This window comes from Carassius carassius, chromosome 32, assembly GCF_963082965.1.
Source record: "Carassius carassius chromosome 32, fCarCar2.1, whole genome shotgun sequence".
NCBI lineage: Eukaryota > Metazoa > Chordata > Actinopteri > Cypriniformes > Cyprinidae > Carassius > Carassius carassius.
The window spans coordinates 4,750,529-4,772,022 of record NC_081786.1 but is presented as its reverse complement, the minus strand read 5'-3'; the positions used below and the strand labels follow the sequence as shown (position 1 = coordinate 4,772,022).

At 35.5% G+C, this 21,494-nt stretch overlaps 1 protein-coding gene across 1 annotated transcript; it reads right to left on the bottom strand.

Annotated features, from left to right (window-relative positions):
* Positions 1 to 1,544: 1,544 nt before the first annotated feature.
* On the bottom strand, positions 1,545 to 21,223 carry tyro3 (TYRO3 protein tyrosine kinase). Its single transcript, XM_059519942.1, has 19 exons — positions 20,889 to 21,223; positions 18,784 to 18,967; positions 16,979 to 17,079; positions 16,699 to 16,869; positions 11,655 to 11,741; positions 11,296 to 11,411; positions 9,953 to 10,133; positions 8,138 to 8,280; positions 7,376 to 7,514; positions 7,045 to 7,171; positions 6,845 to 6,939; positions 6,655 to 6,750; positions 6,097 to 6,177; positions 5,891 to 5,983; positions 5,669 to 5,790; positions 5,479 to 5,588; positions 5,162 to 5,321; positions 4,135 to 4,271; positions 1,545 to 3,455 (listed from the first exon to the last, which is right to left on the bottom strand). Exons 1-19 carry the CDS (start codon positions 20,944 to 20,946, stop codon positions 3,041 to 3,043), a joined length of 2,616 nt encoding a protein of 871 aa, XP_059375925.1. The 5' UTR covers positions 20,947 to 21,223; the 3' UTR covers positions 1,545 to 3,040.
* Positions 21,224 to 21,494: the final 271 nt, after the last annotated feature.

The following is a 21,494-nucleotide window of genomic DNA, read 5'->3' as shown; positions in this document are numbered from 1 at the left end:
CTTCATTAAACATTCTCCACACTCGTTTGTTTAGCGTTAGTCGTTGTCGAAGGACGGGCAGTTATATAAAGGTCGAAGGGGTTTAACAATGTAAAGACCAATAAAACAAGTCAAGTTAAATGTCTTGACTGAGATAAACTATTAATGTACAGTAAGTTTTGGGATTTTGCTTACCTGAGAATGCAGTATTTGGTAGACCACCTCAGTGAAGAAGAAGAAAAAAATGCTTAATTGTTTCTGGAATTCCAGTTTGGAAGTAATACTAACTCTTAAACGTTAAACAATAGGCTCTTACTTAAAATATTTGAATCCCATCTTTAGAAATCTATATCAGTTCTGTATACATCTCTTGGGTCAATTTTAGGGTCTTTTTACAGAAACGTCCATTTTTCTGTCCCTAGCCTTTACAGAAATATTACAATTGAAAAAAACATTAGGGTTACATTTTTTTTATATTTTAAAATAAAACAATGTGTTGTTTGAACAATTAGATGTTCTTGCGCCATAAATGTGGTATTTTTATTTTATTTTATTAATTATAAAGAATTCCAAGCACCACAAAACTGTTGTCCCCACAGCCATGTACAGAGGGAAACTGCTTTATTTTGCAGTCAAAATAATTTTTTCTACCATTTAAATTACAAAACATGTATTCATAACTATCAAATATATGATATAAATGGCATAATAAAATAAAATGTTGAATAAATATTATAAAATATATAGTGAAAACAGTTGTCACTGGTGTTACCGTTTGACAAAAATCTGTCATTTTGTAATAAAAATCACACTGATGACATCACTTCCTCCTTCCTATTTTCTTAAGATTTATGAAAAAAAGCCCATGTTAAGTCCACTGTTTCTTTTCAGTTATCAGACATTTTCTAATTTAACTCGTGATTTCATATTAAGCTTGTCACTTGTATGACCTATTTATTGTTAGGGAGTTAGGGAAAAAAAAAAAAAACCAATAATAAAAAGCATTAAACTACTTAATTTAGTGAGTATGCAATGATTGACATATGGTTTGAAACCTTACAGCAGACATTTTGCAAAATGCATTTGTCGTTAAAATTGTCACTGGTGTTACCTTCCTTATGGGTAACACCAGTGAAGATCATTATATCAGATCTTATGTCACTGGTCATTCATTGTGTCACTGGTAGGTTTTTTTTTCTTTCAAATTAAATAAAACATAATCTCCTTATTTCTTGCATTTTCATTATTTTTTTGTAACTCTGCCTATGTGCTGAAAAAAAAGAAAGAAAAAATATTTAATAAAATCTTTTTTATATATTGATGAAGGCAACACCATTGACAAAACATGGTTCATGTGGTCTTGAAATAATTGCACAAAAAAGCTAAAGAGAAAAATAATTAACCTGTCATTTATATCTATTCATAAAGCCAAAAGGTAATCTAATAATGTGGTCTAAGTTTAAGACATTTTGCCATACCTAAATGGAAGTTTCTGAAGAATTACCCTTTACACACACTCACACACACATATATATGAAACCCCAAATAATTTTTTGAGACTAGAATGAATGTTTTATTTAGAGTTTATGAAACAAACTGGAAAAAATTCTACAAGTTCACAGTTGTAAGCACCACGCAGAAGGTCAACAATAAGATCATAGGCATTGCTTTTTTTATGCAACATTCTTGCTAGATGTAATAACTATGAAACAACTACAAAAATCCACATTTTGCTTGTATTAAAGGTATTGTGCACTTGTCTGGACTGTGTTGAAATCTAGTCTATGGTTGAAATCTGTATAGCTGTAATTATAATAAACCCATTGTAGTCTGTTTCCAAGTTTAATGATATCTTCATGGTAGGTATTTCATGCTAACATCATCTTTGCCCATTTAATTGTTCTGGGATGAGCAGGCAGCCCTCTTTATAAGAGTTAACAACACTGAATGATGTGTCAGATTTATTCACAACACATATGAAAGTTTGTTACATGACCTAACATGACTCTAAAACTGAGTTGTAGGCCTACTCTGTACAGTATTGAACTAATACACAAAATCTACTGATTTTAGAAATGTCCACTGAAGAGATCGTACACAGCTTATTAACAGGTTAAAAAACACAATTAGCTCTTTCATTCTACGCTGCAACTCTTGCTGTTTGAGTAATCATAGCATACAGCATAAGAAAAATAATTTGCACATAATAAAACCTGTTGTCCCTTGATATCCCATCCTCAGATTGCTTTAAAGATTTACTGTGCAGGCTCACGGAATGATCTGGTTTAAAAGCAACAACCATAGAAAATAACTCCGCGCTCCCAAACAAACAAAAAAAAGTGTTGATGGTAACATGTCTACAATGGAGTTCTACAGTGCAATTGCTCTATACACAACACATTTCTGTTTGTTTCTATAAGCTCTTATTTTCTATGGCATTATAATCAGGAGTGAAACTTGTGGCAAATCTTTCACGTGTTTTCCTCTTCCAAAAACACTTCCATAGAAATAATTCAGTAAGCTTACACAGCTCAACTTGTATTTAGCCCAGAACATTCCTTTTAGTACAAATATAACAATGACAGTCTGAGTATATGTCATAGTATGCATTATAAATCCAAAATAATTTCTTCATGCAACATAACAAATGTGCAAAAATGTGAGTTCCAGGCTGTGATTGAAGCTTCACACATTCAAAACACAAAAAAATGCCGGCACTGTATCAGCAAAGAAACATTTGCACAAAGACACATTTTACACTTTAAAAATCACATTTGTTGAAACACTGGCTTTTCTAGTCATAATTAGTAATTATCATTGAAATAAAGGTGTCAAATCATGTTTCTAAAAGGTATTAGCAGCTGATTGTATGTCCACGTCATGCCTCTAGATTTAGCATGGAGAACAGCTCTTTGTGTTAAGCATTATTCCTGGAATTTCACCAGTAAACCGACAAAGGAATGTTTTTATGGACCCACTGTTCTTTTACAAGAGTCTTTTTAAGTTGTGCAATCATTAACCCTCTAGATTATGTAAGCATGGGGAAAAATGACAACAAAAATCACACATTAATGATAACATCCTCTTCCTCGTCCTTGACATCCTCAGACAGGCCGTCGTCAGAGTGCCTGCTTTCTTCATCAATGACGCTACCATGTGGGCCAATGATGTACCGGTAGTCTCCACCAACAGCAAGAGCAGCTCCTGATGACACCATTAACCAGTCCTTTTCATCTTCATCTATACCTACACACTGCCAAGGTACCCCCCATGAAGGCTCTTCACTACTACGGGTCCCAGCATCTGCCACCGGCCCAGAAGCCTTTTCTCCATCCTCTTCCTCCAGGTTCACATACAGCAGTGGTTCAAGAGCTGGATTCAGCTTTGCCCACAAGAGCTCCAACTGGTCAATGAGTTGTTGGAAACTAGGACGGCACTTTGGGACAGGAGACCAACAGCTGTGCATGATTTCATAACTGAAAGTGAGAAAAGATGGAATCGTTATTTAAATATAGAAATGTAAACTTCTCAAACATTAAAAAAAAAACAGCAAGTAAATTTTGAGGCAGAACATTTTTAATTGTATTTACTTGTAAAATATACTCCAATAATCTGTTTATTTACAAGCAGAATGAATATCTAAAATTAGTATGGTTTAAAAAAAGTTTTGTGACTTTTCGTATTTAATACACTACCGTTCAATAGTCTGGTGTCAATAATATATATAGATATTTTAAGAAATTTATACTTTTATTCAGCAAGGACGCATTAAAATGATCATAAGTGATAAAAAATATTATTTTACATTGCCAAAAACTTTATAATAAATACTGCTGTTCTGAACTAACTTTTCATAAAAGAACCCTGAAATATATAAATAATAAAAAAAAAAAATTCAACATAAGAAATTATAAAATTTTTCTACAGCAGCATATCAGAAATAAATGCATTTGCATCACATAAATAAATCAAAATGTATAATAAACTAAAATAGAAAATAGTTATTTTAAATTGTAATAATATTTCAAAATATGGCTGTTTTTGTTGTATTTTTGTTTTAAATAGATGCCGTCTTTGATCAAATAAATGCAAAAAGGAATGCATTTTAGAGACATTATTATATTTTCTAAAAATATATGACATAATAAAACGTACATGTCAGCAGGACAGTCAGGAGGATGTTTGAGTCTTTCTCCTTTGATAAGATACTCATAGATTTCAGAGTTCTCCACCCCTGGATAAGGTGTTTGGCCTCTAGTCATGATCTCCCACATGGTTACACCAAATGCCCACTTAAAAAAAAAAAACATCAGTACCAGGCACAATAAAAGCTTTATCAGATGAACAAGGACTACATACACTAGTAAATACAATTAAGGAATCATGAGCATTTTTTTTTAAGAAACTGCCATTTTTTTATATATATACAGTACAGACCAAAAGTTTGGACACACCTTCTCATTCAAAGAGTTTTCTTTATTTTCATGACTATGAAAATTGTAGATTCACACTGAAGGCATCAAGGGCTATTTGACCAAGAAGGAGAGTGATGGGGTGCTGCGCCAGATGACCTGGCCTCCACAGTCACCGGACCTGAACCCAATCGAGATGGTTTAGGGGTGAGCTGGACCGCAAAAGGCAAAAGGGCCAACAAGTGCTAAGCATCTCTCGGGGAACTCCTTCAAGACTGTTGGAAGACCATTTCAGGTGACTACCTCTTGAAGCTCATCAAGAGAATGCCAAGAGTGTGCAAAGCAGTAATCAAAGGAAAAGGTGGCTACTTTGAAGAACCTAGAATATGACATATTTTCAGTTGTTTCACACTTTTTTGTTATGTATATAATTCTATATATAATTCCACATGTGTTAATTCATAGTTTTGATGCCTTCAGTGTGACTCTACAATTTTCATAATCATGAAAATAAAGAAAACTCTTTGAATGAGAAGGTGTGTCCAAACTTTTGGTCTGTACTGTATATATTATACATGGCTTTCTGGGATATTAGATTTTATTTGATCATTCTGTGGTCAAATATATTATGACCTCGAAATTATATAATGACTGTTGTGAGCATAGCAAAGATACAGTAGTAATTTTTTTTAAGAAAAAGTTCTAGAAGTATGAATTACTAACAACTAATATTAAATAAGTAATGCATACAGACAAACAGTGTTCATTACCACATCACTCTGTGTTGTGTAGACATTATCTGCCAGGCTTTCCAAAGCAATCCACTTTACAGGCAACTTAGAGACAGATCCTTGTCTATAGTAGTCACCGCTGTATATTTTCTTTGAGAGACCAAAATCTGCTACACACACACTTATGTTTTCATTCAACCTATTAGTGAGGAGGCAGATGAATGAGAAATATTACACTTGTGCTAATCCAGAGAGTTTGTGGTAAATAAGCAATATAAGTACATTTCGATAGTTTACATGCCTATTAAATATGATCAAAAAATGCATTCCTGTTACATGCACATTAAATAACTCACATGCAGTTGCGAGCAGCCAAATCCCGATGGATGATGTTTTTGCTGCTTAGATACTCCATCCCTCGAGCAATATCCAGCATGAACTGGATAAGAACTTGCTGAGACAGAGTCTACAGTAACAAGACACAACTTCAGACATCTAAATCTACAGTAGCTATGTGTTTGATGATGTGATAGGTAATAAACATACGAAAGGTTCATCTCCGAAGCGCGACATGAGAAGATACGTGTGGAGATCTCCATGTTTCATGAAGGGCAGGATCACCATGGGAACAGGTAGCCTCTGCTGGGCTCTCCTGTGCAGACTCACACCTGCGGGAGTCAAATCACAACCATATTTGATAACCACATTTATTAAAGCAAAAAGATTGCAATCCAAAGGTCAAGCAGAAAAGGAAAAGTGTGCTCTAACCAATGAGCTGAATGACATTGGGATGATGGAAGTCTTTCATATAGGCAGCCTCTTTCAGACATTGCTCAATGTCACTGGATGAGTTAATGTCAGCTGTAAGAGCACAGAGAGAGATACATCATTATACAGAAACAATGACAGCACCAATATCATGGGCCACAGACATCCACCTGCTCATTAACTAATCATTTTAGAGGTACACTTACTTTTTAGGACTTTCACAGCAACCTTCTGCCCAGAATTATTTTCCGATTTGAGAAACGCTTCTCTCACAGAGCCAAACTCACCTAGAAAAGAAAACCCAGAAAATTACATATCTATTGATATATTTTAAAGTGGTTTTATTTCTGTGATGCAAAGCTGAATTTTCAGCATCATTGCTCCAGTATTCAGTGTCACATGATCCTTCAGAAATATGCCGATTTGCTGCTCAAGAAACATTTCTTTCTACTATCAACACTGAAAACATTTAAATACTTCTGTGGAAACTGTGAGTTGGGATCAGTAAGATTAAAATACTTTTATTGATTGAGATACATAAAAATTTATCAAAAGTGACAGTAAAGAAATGTATAATGTTACAATGGATATTTCATCATGCTTTTTAGAATCTATTCAGTTCTTTTTAACTTTCTATTTATCAAAAAATAAAAAAACTGAAAACAACGTATCTGTTTCCACAAAAATATTAAGCAGCAAAAATGGTTTTCAAAACTGAATCATCATTAATAATTAATCAACTGAACGACCAAGTCATAATGTACCTTTTCCAAGCATGCGTCCCAGAGTTAATAGCCTTTCAGAGATCAGAACATCCTGCAACTTGGCCTTCAAATCACTGTTGATTCCTAGACTGTCCACTAGAGGGAAACAGATTTGAAATTCATGTATTGAATTTCCTGTAAAGCATGTACTGTAAGATGTCAATGATGGTGCAGCAACGTGTTCACTTACATGTAGATTCTGGGGGCTCAGGGAACTGTCTGTTGAAGGACCTGGCAGCTGTAAAGGAAACTGGTACATCTGTCCCTGAAGCTGCAAATGCAGACCTGCAAACAAACCAAAACATTAAAAAAAGTACCAGTTTACCAGGTTTCAGTTGTATTTCAGTTGATATATGGTGTAATAATATGTCACATATAATAAAAACATACCCAAACTGGGTATCTTTGCCTCTGTTGCGTACCAGTACAATCAACAGGAGTCCCACCATGGTGGCCACAAGAAGGCCGAAAAGCAGCCCCACCCACATGTGGCCCCTCTGCGTCTGAGCCTGCCTGGCTGAAACGAGACGACAAGAACGTTAAACACCACTTCTGCTCAAAAGTGCCTGAAGCCATGCCATTCCTGCATAATGAACCACACAAAGAAAATAAATCTCTCAGAGTCCTGCATTATGGGAACATGCGGTCACAAAAAAGCTGCAGTGACTGCAGAAATCCCAATTTCAAAAGGCAGGAGGGCAGACAATGAGAGCGGACAGACCTGACACGGGCATCACGAGAACAGGCTGACTCCACGGGCCACATCCTGCCGTTGTGCATGCTGCAACCTGGAAAGTGGCATTAAAGAAGCGCCCTGCACCCGAGAGACGGGCAACATTGTCTTTAAAAAGTAAGGGATCCTATAAAGACAGAAAGCAAATTGTGCATAGAAGTTAAGGGTGGGTAACTCTTAAATGTCATGACAGAGGAAAATGAATGGCCTTTGGACATCCAAACTCGCCATGTATATGATATTTTATCATAGAAACTAATAACATTTTTACCCATTACCAAAAACAGGATGACGGTAATTTTTCATATGATCAATAATGTGTAAAGTCATTATATATATATATATATATATATATATATATAAATATAGAGCTTTATACAATACAGATTGTTTAAAAGCAGCTTCACAGAAATATCAGTATTAATGCTGCAAAATTCATAAATTATAAAATTACTTCAATTTCAGATTTAAAACAACTCTAAAGAAGACAATAGTGTCATTCTTCAATTCAATTTGGATTCAATGTTGATTCAATTCCAATTAATAATGATGTCAATGTTGCAAATTTTATAACTTAAAGAAGTAAATAGTACCATTTTCCAGCTCAGGTGAGTTCAATATTTATTTAATTCAGTTGTTTTTATTGCAAAGTTCCCCAATTATTAGATAAATCTTTCAGATTCGATAATGAATCAATTAAGTTCAATAATAAAATTTCCTTTATAAGTGTCTTGCTTTACAATGATGTACCTGACTCTCTCCTCCCTGGTTCCACTGCACTTTATAAGCCAGCAGCCTTCCACGCAGCTCCTCCTGATCCAGTGCCGCCCAGGACAGAGTGAGCTGCTGCTCGCTGAGTTCAAAGGTGAAGTTCTTTGGAGCTGCTGATGGTGCTGTGTAAGGGAGATATGAATACAGTAAAAAAGGGAGAGTGTAGAGGGTCAATTACCACTGTACTGACAAAATTTTGAGTCAAACGCCTCTGCGTAACAATAAATAAGTCACAGCCAGGCCCAGATGGAATTTGTTTACATTTTCCCCACTGAATTTGGGGGGATGTCCTCAATAATTAGTGGAAATGGATTTCAAATGGATAGTAGTACACGCTTATTTATACTTGATAAGAAATAAGAAAATAAAGGTGTTCCTGTGACTCAGTGGTAGAGCATTATGTTGGCAGTGCAAAAGGTCATGGGTTCAATCCCCAGGGAACACACATACTGGTAAAAAAAAATGTATTGCCTGAATGCACTGTAATCCACTTTAGATAAAAGCATCTGCTAAATGCATAAATCTAATGTAAATGTAATTAATTGCCATTTAAACAGTTGAAACGACTGTTTTGGCCAGTAGGTGGCAGCATACTAAACGCTGTATGTGGCAGCATTACATTGATATGGATTGGGGACACACACAATGGCGCATTGTATCACTCAGCCTGGAATCTACTGGACTGCAGCCAGTGTTAGCAGTTTACAAACATGCAAACAGGGTCAACTTCAGAAACCCCTTCTGCTCCTCAAACCCATCCACCAGCTCCTCCCCTTCCAAACCCCCTCACCCCAGGCATCTGGCCAGAACCAGCTCTCTGGGTCGTATGTTTACTTCCAACCCACCAAAACCCACTTTTCATGCAGACACAAAATATAAGGATGACCAGATGAAATTTTACATGAAAATCAAAAGAAATGTAGGATTTATTATTTATTTATATAATTTATTTTATTAATTTTTTAATTAAATGTATTCATTGTATAAAAAATATTTTAATATTTCAATTGTCAATAATTGTAAATATATAATATATACTATATATATAATAATAAATATCACAAATCAAATAAGTCCTAAAAAATCTTAAATATATATATATATTTATGTTTTTTTTATTATTTGATTACCGCTAGTTATAATAGCATTTATAATTTACATTCTGTTTAAATTGATGCACTAAAATAAATAAAACTAAAACAAATAAAAACTTTATAGACATTAAACAAAAACTAATGATATTAATGTTAATAACAACAAAATTACTAAAACTGTTAACAGAATTTAAAATGTAAAATAAAATCTGAAAATATAAAAATAAAATTGAATTCAAACTATTAACACAAACAAAATTTACAGTAGTAAACGTTATTATGATTTTCAAAACGAACCCCTTCTGACTGAATGAATTGGAGTTTTCCAATATACACTAATTTCAGGGGGGCTTCAAATAGCTTATTTATAGTCTGCATATTAAGTTATTGTATTTAAAATCAAGAAAGATAGATGCATCCTCAAAACTCCTTTTATAGACATTGCACTCATTATTAGCAGTTTATAGCCAATTCAATATTTTAAAGCAAAAAAACTAAAACATTTTGACTAGAGAAGGTCTAATCAATTTTGCCCATGGGAACTTTACCATTCTCTAAATCAAACAGTAGAGCAATTTAATCTCAACAGCAATGCCATTTGAGAGAAAAAAAAGCCATTCATGTTAATTTGACTCAGAAGACATTAGAAAGAAACACCATTCATGCATAATGACATTACCTTATCTAATGTTTCACATACCTGCCTCTGGAGTGTGAAAGTCCACCCAGGGAGAGAAGGGGGAAGAGCCCACCTCGTTATCACACCGGATCCTCACACTGTAATTTGAGTAACTGCTGAGTCCCTTAAACACATGCTGGAAGGGTGGAACTACCACATCCACATCAGGAAGTTTTACCTTCTTTCCAGGTCCCTTTGAAACCTACAAGTAGATTAAAGTCAGATATTTCTCATCCTATTATGACACACAATCTAAATATGAGCCTGGTAAAACACTATTTAAATTTCATTTAATTTAAGCATATGGATTTAAATACTGAGAATTTGCTAATTATTTACTTAGATAAATATAAAAGCTTATTTTGTTATAAATAGGGCTACGGTATATGGAATAAAAGTGATTTCATGTTTATATCTTGCAATTCTGACTTTTTGTAACAATTGAAAGTTCATACCTTGCAGTTTCAAGTTCTAAACTCATAATTGTGAGTATACATCTCGTAATTCTTGACTTTTTTCTCAGAATTGTAAGTTATAAATTCACACGTATGAGTTTGTCTCGTAATTATGATTTTTTTTTTCTCTGAATTCAAAATGTACATTTTACTGTTTTTTGTTTCAAGTCACAGATTAAAACAATAAAAAATGTTATTGCAATTTATAAACTCACAACTGAAAAAGTCAGAATTGTGTATATAACTTACAGTTATACACCGTTATGACTTACAATTTTTCCACAAGTTTTTTTTGTCTCAGAACTGCAAGAGAAAAGTCTAAATTGTGAGGTATACAACTCAGATTTGTTTTAAAAACGTCAGAATTGTGAGTCAAAGAGGTGTAATTACCTTGTTTAGATTTTTATTTAAATGGAAGGAATAAGCTTATAAAGATACTTTTTAATTTTTTTTACATGAAAAATGTTTTCTGAAGAGAGCAGTGGGACTGCTTTGTTTTTACAGATGTCTCACTCTTCTCCAGATGTAATGAGGATCTATTTTATGGGCCACGAGCACAATCTAAGCTAAAACCTAAAAGTGAACCAAGTTATCTGAGAACCAAACACCATATTGTTAAAGGAAGAGTGTCATACTGTGCAAGTCAATGGGGCTGGATGCTTTAAAAAGGACAAAAGCACCTTAAAAGGAGTCCACCCTACCTATGAGAAGAGTAAAGCATTCTCCCTAACATATGCCATGTGTTACATAGAGGGAAAGTCATATGGGTTTGGAATAACAAGAGGGTGAATAAATTATTTTAATTTTGGGGTCTACTAAGACTGTACGGCAATAGGACAAGCATGAGGACATTAACAGAAAAAGACATGCAACAATATCAAAAGCTATGTAGAAACAGGTATACTCTACCTGTATAGTGCAAGTGGAAAGCTGTGAGTGCCCAGTGAAACCTGGACTCCATGTTAATGTTATATTAAGATCAGACACATGATGTACCTTGACATCCTGGGGGGAATCAGGGCGGACTGCACATAAGAATCAAATGTAAAGAAAAGCATTATAACAACATGTATTTATCCTCTCTCTGCTGGGAGCTTTTTGTGCCTTCGGACTTCTGTGGTTGTATTTGCGTGGTTGACTGTGTAATACAGTTGTTAAAATATATGATGGATTACTACCAAAACAACAACTAATTTTCCATTATTTATGGAATTACAGCAATAACAGTTATGTGAGCTGGAAGTGAAAAACACTATGGTATGTCTCACCTTTAATGTGCACTGTGCCTGTGCGTGACACGGAGATGCCTCGAGCGTTCTTAGCCTCACAGTAAAACTTTATACTGTCATTTACACCTGGTTGAGCAAATGAGAAACATTTCTGTGGTCAGTGCTTCATGAAGTACTGATATCTTAAAATAAGCTTGAAAAAATGCATATTAAATGGTTCACATTTCTCCCCAATATCAAAAGAATAAAACAAGGAAAGTACAGTTGAGGTCAAAAGTTTACATACAGAAACTTGCAGAATCTGCAAAATATTAATTATTTAACCAAAATAAGAGGGATCGTACAAATGCATGTTCTTGTTTAATTAGTACTGACCTGCATAAGATATTTCACATAAAATATGTTTGCATATAGTCCACAAGAGAAAATAATAGTTGAATTTATAAAAATGACCCCGTTCAAAAGTTCACATACGCTTGATTCTTTAATACGGTGTTGTTACCACAGGTGTGTTTCTTTGTTTAGTGATAGTTGTTCATTAGTCCATTATTTGTCCTGAAAGGTTAAATAGCCCACTTGTTCTTCAGAAAAATCCTTCAGGTCCCACAAATTCTTTCATTTTTAACATTTTTGTGTATTTGAACCCTTTTCGACAATGACTTTATGATTTTGAGATCCAACTTTTCACGCTGAGAACAACTGAGGGAATCATAAGCAACTATTACAAAAGGTTCAAACGCTCACTGATGCTTCAGAAGGAAAAACCATGCATTAAAATGGCATTATAATCTAACATTACTTTGATGAAAATTAAAAATATATAATTTTTTAAGTGAAAGTCGTGACATTTGCCAAGTATGGTAACCCATACTCGGAATTGGTGCTCTGCATTTAACCCATCCAAGTGCACACACACAGCAGTGAGAAGTGAACATACCATGAACACACACCCAGAGCATGCATTTATATATATATAAATATTTATATAGACACACACACACACACTACTGTTCAAAAGTTTAAGATCGGTAAGATTTTTAATTTAAAATAGCAGTTTCTATTTTAATATACTTTAAAATATGATTTATTCCTGTGATGCAAAGCTGAATTTTCGGCATCATTACTCCAGACTTCAGTGTCACATGATCCTTCAGAAATCATTCTAATATGCTGATTTATTATCAATGTTGGAAACAGTTGTTCTTCGTCATGTTTTTGGTAATTTGTTTCGCAGAAGTGAGTTGCAAAAAGAGTGAATCAGACAACAGGAATTTTCTCAATAACTCAAAGAAAGATAACAAAAAACATCCTGATCTCATGTCTCAGCCCGCCCTCATGAACAAGGCCATGGCAGCTGTGACATTGTTTTAAATCATGACAGAGTCATCTGTCCTCAGAAAAAACAACAGCTCAGCTCAACGCTGAGTGAGTCAAAAACCCATTAAAGCCAAAGGTGGAAGTGGCTGATAATATAAACACATGACACACAGTCTTACATAGACCTGATGACTCAATGATTTCTCAGCATCATGCTATTAAAATGGAAAGTTTACTTTACTGGGCTTCACCACACTGACAGCACTGATCACTATAATGCATTCCCTGACAGAACAAAAGATCCAGTAACAAAATGTAAAGGCAGGGCTAGGGCTGGGCGATATGGAGCAAAAAATATATCTCTATATATTTTGCTATATCTCGATATACAATATATATCTCGATATCTTTACAGGAAAAATAACCCCCCAAAACTACTGCAAAAACAAATATGCCAAATATTACATGTTTAGGGCCCTATGAAATGTCTTATTTTTTTCTTCACCATATGTTTTATTGTAACCCAGTTCTGTGTTTTAGCATGTGTAATTATTTAAATGCATAAAAACAACTTAATTATTTTAAAAAAATTCTTAAAATAGCCTTATGTGAAATGTTTTTTCGCCTCTGAAATTCTGTGTATTTACATTTTACTGGTTATCAAATTAAGGCATAAAACATTCATTTAAATTATCTTTTAATTATTGAAAATTAAGCAACCTTTATTTTTTGGTAAACAAAGGGGATTTACAATTAAAAATAAAACATGGAAGAAATGTTGTGTGATCATTCCTTAAATTATGTTCGTTTCATTTTAATAGTAGTAGTAGTAGTAAGCTATGTACATTCTGCTGAACAATAGTAATATATTTTTGGCAAATACTTTTATTTTGACGGGTTACCATACTTCTACAGTTCTGTGTATGTGATGTGACGCTAGTTTTACTCAAATCAAATGGTCAGATGCTCATGAAGTGACTCTCAGTGCAGTTCTGGAGATGTTGTTCATGTGTTCACATCCTCATATAGTGAGACGACATATGGTGAAATCACCGGAGCATCACACGCGCTTCCGTGTGTGTTATAAATGAAAAAGCGCTTCTGCGCCATTGATTAACACGCAGAAAATGCAGGATTCATATTTAAATAAGACTTTTCGGGCTTAATATTTACAGATATTAGTCCATATCGCGATTTGATGCGAGTCCAATGACCTACATTTGATTAATTCATTCAAAATTTGACAAATTCCGTGACATTCCACGTTCAACTGTAAATTCCGTTTTTATGACTGGATTCCGCGATTTTGTCCGCGTTTTCTGCATCGTGGAAATCATAGGGCTCTACAGTAGACATCTGCCTGCTGTTCGCCTGATGCCTTAAAACCAAGGTATCTCCATATAATGGAGCCAGTTCTGTAGCCTCCGGTCTGGTTGCGGACGCCGCTATGTTTATGAGACAATACGCGAAGGGAGAGGGAACAAGACAAACAAGCAAAGTGGCAGAATCAGAATTAAATATAAACAATATATCGATATATACGATATGTCAAAATCCATATCGTGTTTAAAAAATATCTCGATATATATCGCCCACCCCTAGGCAGGGCAGTAAACTGGCCTTGACATTATCCACCACAAGAAGTCTTTTTTGCTACACGAACATGACTTGTAACAGTCTGTAATGGAACATACCAAAAACATTCACAAAGTCACCCTGTTTCTAAAAATCTCCCACTACCCCATGTAATATCACACTAAAAGTAAGCACAAACTTGCTCCACTAGAAACACACTACTGTTACAGCTTTGTACAAACTCAAAGTTACTCCACCTACTGAAACCAACCAGTGACTCAGTTCTACAATTAATCTGCACAATATATCATCCGATAGAGGATTTGAAAGAGGATTTCTGATTCTTAGATGTTTCACACGATGTTTCATAATGTGATTAATATACTACAGGATCACTGATTGTTTATATGCACAAACAAACTTCCACTGAATAGTGAAATATAGGAGTGTTTTCAGGGCAGTATTGGGGAGTAACTAACTAATCATAGACGCATCTGAGGCATAGAGGCAACTAACTAATCAAGAGCATAAACTTCAACTTTACAAGTTGAACTTTAAAAACTGTTCAACTTGTGGTAAATTAATGAAAGAGGATGGCAGTGCTCAACATGGTGACAGTTGGAAATGAAGTAATGTTTTTTTTTACTTTGAAGTGCTAGTGATTTGGTATTGGCTCTTCTCTATAACATTTATGTGCATTAGACTAACCTAAAAAATACAGTTTTATCCTGATTTGAGCAAATGATTTGAACATACAGTATGTTGACATGTATGATTTGTAATGTAAGATTGCTGAACAGTTTCAAAGATCAGGGCATGACTGGAAAGGCTGCCTGTTGACTGTTAAGTGAATTGGGTGAACTTGGTTCCAAAGGATTTTAGGGCACATGCGGTCTTGGCCACTTGAGAATGTGTGTACATGACAGAAGGTAATGCATAGAATTGTCTCAGATCTGATAAATGCCACCAATTACACATTATAGCATTAAAGCAGTATTCGAGACTAAGCGTATCCCAATATTCATCATGTCCGGGATCTCACAAGATCATCAAAGTTTGAGGGAAACTTTCCAGCGAAAGTTGTGAAGGAGTGGATGCCGAGTTGCTAAATCCTTCATATTGATATTAATTATATTATTACATTATTTCTTGTTTGACTATTAATCAAGTTTTCTAAATCTCTAAGATGATGACTTCATATTGTGTGTGTAACAAACCATACTGATAAAATTCTAGCTAGGGCCAGGTGGCCTTGAAGTTCTGATATGTCTTCTGCGTAAGTGTGTCGTACAGGGAGAAGCTCAGACAGTCCCAGGACAAACGTTCAACTGCCAATGTCCAGCATATCAGATATACGTCTTGGAACCAGTCAGAGTTTTGTTGACTTATGCATTGACACAATTAGTATCCTCTGTCAGGGTATAATTGTTGTTGATTTTGAATTGGGAAGTCGTGGCCTAATGGTTAGAGAGTCGGACTCCCAATCGAAAGGTTGTGAGTTCGAGTCCCGGGCCGGCAGGAATTGTGGGTGGGGGGAGTGCATGTACAGTTCTCTCTCCACCTTCAATACCACGACTTAGGTGCCCTTGAGCAAGGCATCGAACCCCCAACTGCTCCCCGGGCGCCGCAGCATAAATGGCTGCCCACTGCTCTGGGTGTGTGCTCACAGTGTGTGTGTGTGTATTCACTGCTCTGTGTGTGTGCATTTCGGATGGGTTAAATGCAGAGCACAAATTCTGAGTATGGGTCACCATACTTGGCTGAATGTCACTTTTAGAATTGTAGGCCTACGCAGAGCGGCCTACGAACTCCATCGAGAGTACTGAAGCTGACTTCTGCTGATTAAACTGCAAACCATGTTCTTCAGTAAATTTTTCTTTAATTGAATGCATCTCTGACTCCTGGTCTTCATTCATCATATCTGGTCTTTGGGTTTTAACTGTTCATTCCCCTACAGTTGAATTAGACATTACACATAATTTTGGTACAAATTATTAAAAAGCAAAATGTGTAAATTAAACTCTGTAAAAACATCACTTACATTTTTACAACACAAGTTGAAAGTGTGTCCCATCAAGTAACAGTTCTACACACACTTGCAGTCTTCACACCCATGTCATGTAAGAAGACAAGTGGTCAAGTGCAAAGACCGCAAATGTGTGTATTGGGACAGACCCTTGGTGTGTCTCACCTTTAACAAAGAGAACTGAGGGGGAGGGTGTGAAATCCCCCTTCTGTTCCCCTCCCAGCCACCACAGCACCTCCACAGGTTCTGGAGGACCTGATGCAGCACACGTCAGGTTGAAGGGCTCCCCTGCAATTGCAGCCACATCCTTGGGTTCCACCGCAAAATGAGGCACACCTAAAATATGATCAGGAGGTGGCAATACATATAGTGTTTGCGCTATAGCAACAAGATATAATTTAATAAATCGATTACTTGATGGATTCTGAAGCAGCAACTGACATACCTTCTACTGTAATCCAAGCAGGCTCTGAGGAAATGATCCTGCCCTGATATTCAACCTCACACCAGTACTTCCCGGCATCTTGTTGCTGCACTGATTTAGCACTAAAAAAAGAAAGAAACACAAATTTTTGTCAATCAAAATGACATTTATTACCAAATGTGCCACGAGCACTAATCCATACATTTATATAATAGCACACTGTTACTGAACTAAATCAAATCAACACTGAACTAAATTGAGGTGGATAATAACACTATTGTTTTCTTAGAGCTGCTTTACAGCTAAAATTGTACTTGTTTCACAAAGAACTCTTTAACCTGGCTATTTTCTCGTTAATTATTATCATCTGTATTTTTATAAAGTGCTATACAAATCAATGTGACTTGGATTGACACAGACTTAGAAAAGTAGAAAATGCCAGACATCCGTCTCAAAGATTTACAACTAGACAAGAGCCAGTCAGTCTAAGAGTGCTGAGATTTATGTAGACAAAGGTCAGTTGCGCAAACAACAGCATGACATTCACATAAAAGAGACGCATGACGTATACATTTGTTTACAGCTATGACACACAGGAAACTAGACATTTATAGATCATGCTGGCAGCGCGGCGTTCAGCAAGGAAACGTGACTGCTGTAATACACTAAGCCAGTTTCTTTCTTCACTGTTTGTTATCCTCTTTAGCCTAATCTTACAGCAGGCAACACTTTCAACAGAAAATTTCCACTCAAACTGTGTTTAGTCTAAATCAGCATCTAGGAACTGGGAAACTGGAGTACGTCATGACACATGCAAGAGATTATCAGCCATGCCAGCTTTCAGTAAAACATGCTCAGGTTACTAATGTCCGATCTGCATTACTCGTTGTCTTCTGCCTACAGTCCAATCAGAAGGGGCTGCATTTACCTGCCTGCAAAGATGTTCGATAGAAAGTGCAAAATGATCTCCAAAGTTACTATAGCGTGACACACTGTTTGTGAGCTTTATTTAGATTTATATAGTTATTCAAAAGTTTGGGGCTGGTAAGAATTTTTGTATACAGTATTTATATACAGTAACAGTAATATTGTGAAATATTTTTACATTTTAAAATAGTTGATTTCTATTTAAATACATCTTTGAATGTAATTTATTGCCGTGATGCAAAGCTGAATTTTCAGCACCATTCCTCCAGTCTTCAGTGTCAAGTGATCCTTCAGGAATTATTCTAATATACTGATATGGTGCTCAAGAAACATTTCTTAGTATGATCCATAGTGAAAATACTATTGTATAACTTTGAAGGGCTAAGTTACTTGCTACAGTAACAGACATGTTAGACTTGACAGAAAAGTCCTTGATAAAGTGTATTTTTTCTTGGTGTGTTTAACCATACACACAGTAATGAACATGATTTTATGATGTTGGAGTTAATGTGATACCTAACAAAGAAGCAAAAACAACTGTTCTGGTGTTCTAGCTCTGTGCCCACACGTGTGATAAAACAAAAAAATTATACTGATAGTGTCACAATCTCAAGGCCTCAGTCTCATGACAACTGGACAGACTCAAAACTTCAAAACCCTAACACTAGTTTGAGAAACTAGTTATAGTGGCACTTGTCTTAGAAAATAGTGAAACTAAGATTTGACAAATCATATGAGAATATATTCTAATCAGTTTTGACATCCCCTTGATACAGTCTGTCTCAGTTCTTGCCTAAAAACAGTGTCAATAAGTTAAATTTGCTTTCTAACCACTGAAAAAAAACATCTGTGCTGAACAACAATTCAGGATGTCCAGTTGCAGGTTCATGTTTTCCTACCTGTGAAAGGTCTCCAAGTGATGTGCATCCAGTGTGATGTACATCTGATCAGTGCTGTAGATCTTCTCTCCGTCTTTCATCCAGATGATCTCTGGTTCACTCAATCCCTCAAAGGCACAGCCCAGACGGGCCATGTTACCCTGAGTCACCGTTTGGTTGGAAGGGTTTTTGGTGAACCGTAATCCTGGCGGACACACAGTGTAACATGTTTCTAAAGCAAACACAACTTGATGAGCTGATCATTTCATGATTGGAGAGAGTTCTAGTAAAGATTCAAATGCTTATGCATAAATGCTTAAAATGATTTTTGGTAAACAAAACTGTACATACATATGCATTTCATAGCTTAATTAAACTCTTTTCTATCTATCTATCTATCTATCTATCTATCTATCTATCTATCTATCTATCTATCTATCTATCTATATTTCTATCTATCTACAGTATATCTATTATATAGTTCACCCAATAAAGTGAAAGTGACAGGACATTCAGCCAAGTATGGTGACCCATACTCAGAACTTGTGCTCTGCATTTAACCCATCCGAAGTGCACACACACAGAGCAGTGAACACACACACACACTGTGAACACACACCCGGAGCAGTGGGCAGCCATTTATGCTGCGGCACCTGGGGAGCAGTTGGGGGTTCAGTGCCTTGCTCAAGGACACCTAAGTCGTAGTAATGAAGGTGGAGAGAGAACTGTACATGCACTCCCCCCACCTACAATTCCTGCCGGCCCGAGACTCAAACTCACAACCTTTCAATTGCAAGTCCAACTCTCTAACTATTAGGCCACGACTTACCTTCCCAACAGACAGCAATATTATGGATGGACTGGAATTTTATCTGGAATCAATGGTGTCAAGTTAAAAACATCCTAATAATGGATTTTTCCATTACAAACACAGCTTTTTCGTTTCACAAGATGTTAACTGATGGACTGGAGTCCTGTTGATTATTGTGATGTATTTATCAGCTATTTGGACTCTCATTCTGACGGCACCCATTCACTGCAGAGGATCCATTGGTAAGCAAGTGATGTCATGCAAAAGTTTTGCAAATCTATTCTGATGAAGAAATAAACTCACCTACATCTTTATTGGCCTGCAAAATTTTCATTTTTAGGTGAACTATTCCTTTAAAAAACACAAAAATTCCCTTGACATGCTTTCTTGGTGGCTCCTTGCCTTTAAATGTCTAGTAAATCACAGAGAATAGCAGAGCAAGACATGTGCAATATGTAATCTACGCCTCAAAAATGTGTAAAAAAAAAACAAAAACTCCCTATTTCCTTCAAGAGGCTTTTGTGCCTTTTTCTAAGACGTCTTTTGTGTTGGGTCCATTTCTGGCATCTCTGACAGTGTGCACGTGCTGACTGTGGACAGCAGACCTCATGCATGCTGTAAGATGTCTGAAAGATCTCCACTGTGACAACACAACACAGCTGGCCAAAACATCTGCATCAAAGATCACATTCATTTCCCAGGAAAGAGGAAACTACAGTGGCCTGTTCATGATATAACTCTACAATCCATAAAGTAGCATACCCATCTATCTATCTATCTATCTATCTATCTATCTATCTATCTATCTATCTAATCAGATTAATCAGCCTAAATGTCTTTTTCATTTAACTAGAAGTAGTCTCTCTCTGTATACTTTTTCAAATACCTTCTCTGTCTATAATAGAGTGGTTAAAATATTTTTGTAATATATATATATATATATATATATATATATTCTAAATCCCACTGGACAACAATAATTTTTTTTTACAGTTTAAAGTTTAAAGAATTTAAGTTTAATTCGTTGAGGCTCCAATAGTTATGAATCTGAAATGACATCTTGTCAGTATTTGATAATAAATAAATAAATAAAAACAAATAAGAAAGAAAGATAAATTATTATGCAAAAGGTTATAAAAGAGGGAAGGGATATGACACTTTCTGCTTGTGTTCATAATAAATGTCCCGTATGTTTCCACTTAAAACTGATGTTTATTGTGAAACAGTATCCACGTCAACACATCATCAACACTGATGAGTTTAATGAAACACTGCGTTCACAAACTCTTATACGATTACGATTATACAAACTTACCCTGAATTCCCTCGTTGAAGTGTAGTACAAAGAGCAGGATACAAAAAGAAACCCCCATTATAACATCATATTCTGTTAAAGAGCTAAGTTATCTCCACCTCAAGAAAGTTTGAACAGCGGTGATTAATGAATTAACTTGCTGTTTGTAAATCCCATTATATTCTTCACCGGAGTTTTAACTTCAAAATTTACCTCTTGCCTTTATTAAATCATGTTTCCGTCATTAAACCAGTAAAAGTAGCATTTTGCTCATTGTTTTGATAAATCCTACACGAGTTCGTCAGTGATCATCGTTCAACTCGAGCTGCTCGGTTTAGAAACACAGTAGCAATCATCTGAAGTGTCGGAGAACGCCCTCTGTACGTCACATGACGCAACTACACCTCACAACAGCATTCACGTCAAAATGTTATTTACAGCAGGGGTTTTTGAAGTTAAAGGCATATTCACTTATATTATAGTACTATAAAGACAGCATGCTTTTTTGCCAGATTAAATAATCGGATTTTATACTGTCTTTTATAACTTCATTTTGTCATTGTCCTAAAATCAACATAAATTACAAATTAATTATAAAATAAAACGCTCTTTTTTCAAAGAGTTTGA

Excerpts from the sequence above, each read along its gene's own strand:
- tyro3 (XM_059519942.1), bottom strand. The coding sequence starts at position 20,946 with ATGGGGGTTTCTTTTTGTATCCTGCTCTTTGTACTACACTTCAACGAG. Across the intron at positions 8,281-9,952 it reads CTTTCACACTCCAGAGGCAG|CACCATCAGCAGCTCCAAAG; the intron begins GTATGTGAAACA and ends TCCCTTACACAG. Across the intron at positions 5,791-5,890 it reads CAATGTCATTCAGCTCATTG|GTGTGAGTCTGCACAGGAGA; the intron begins GTTAGAGCACAC and ends TGACTCCCGCAG.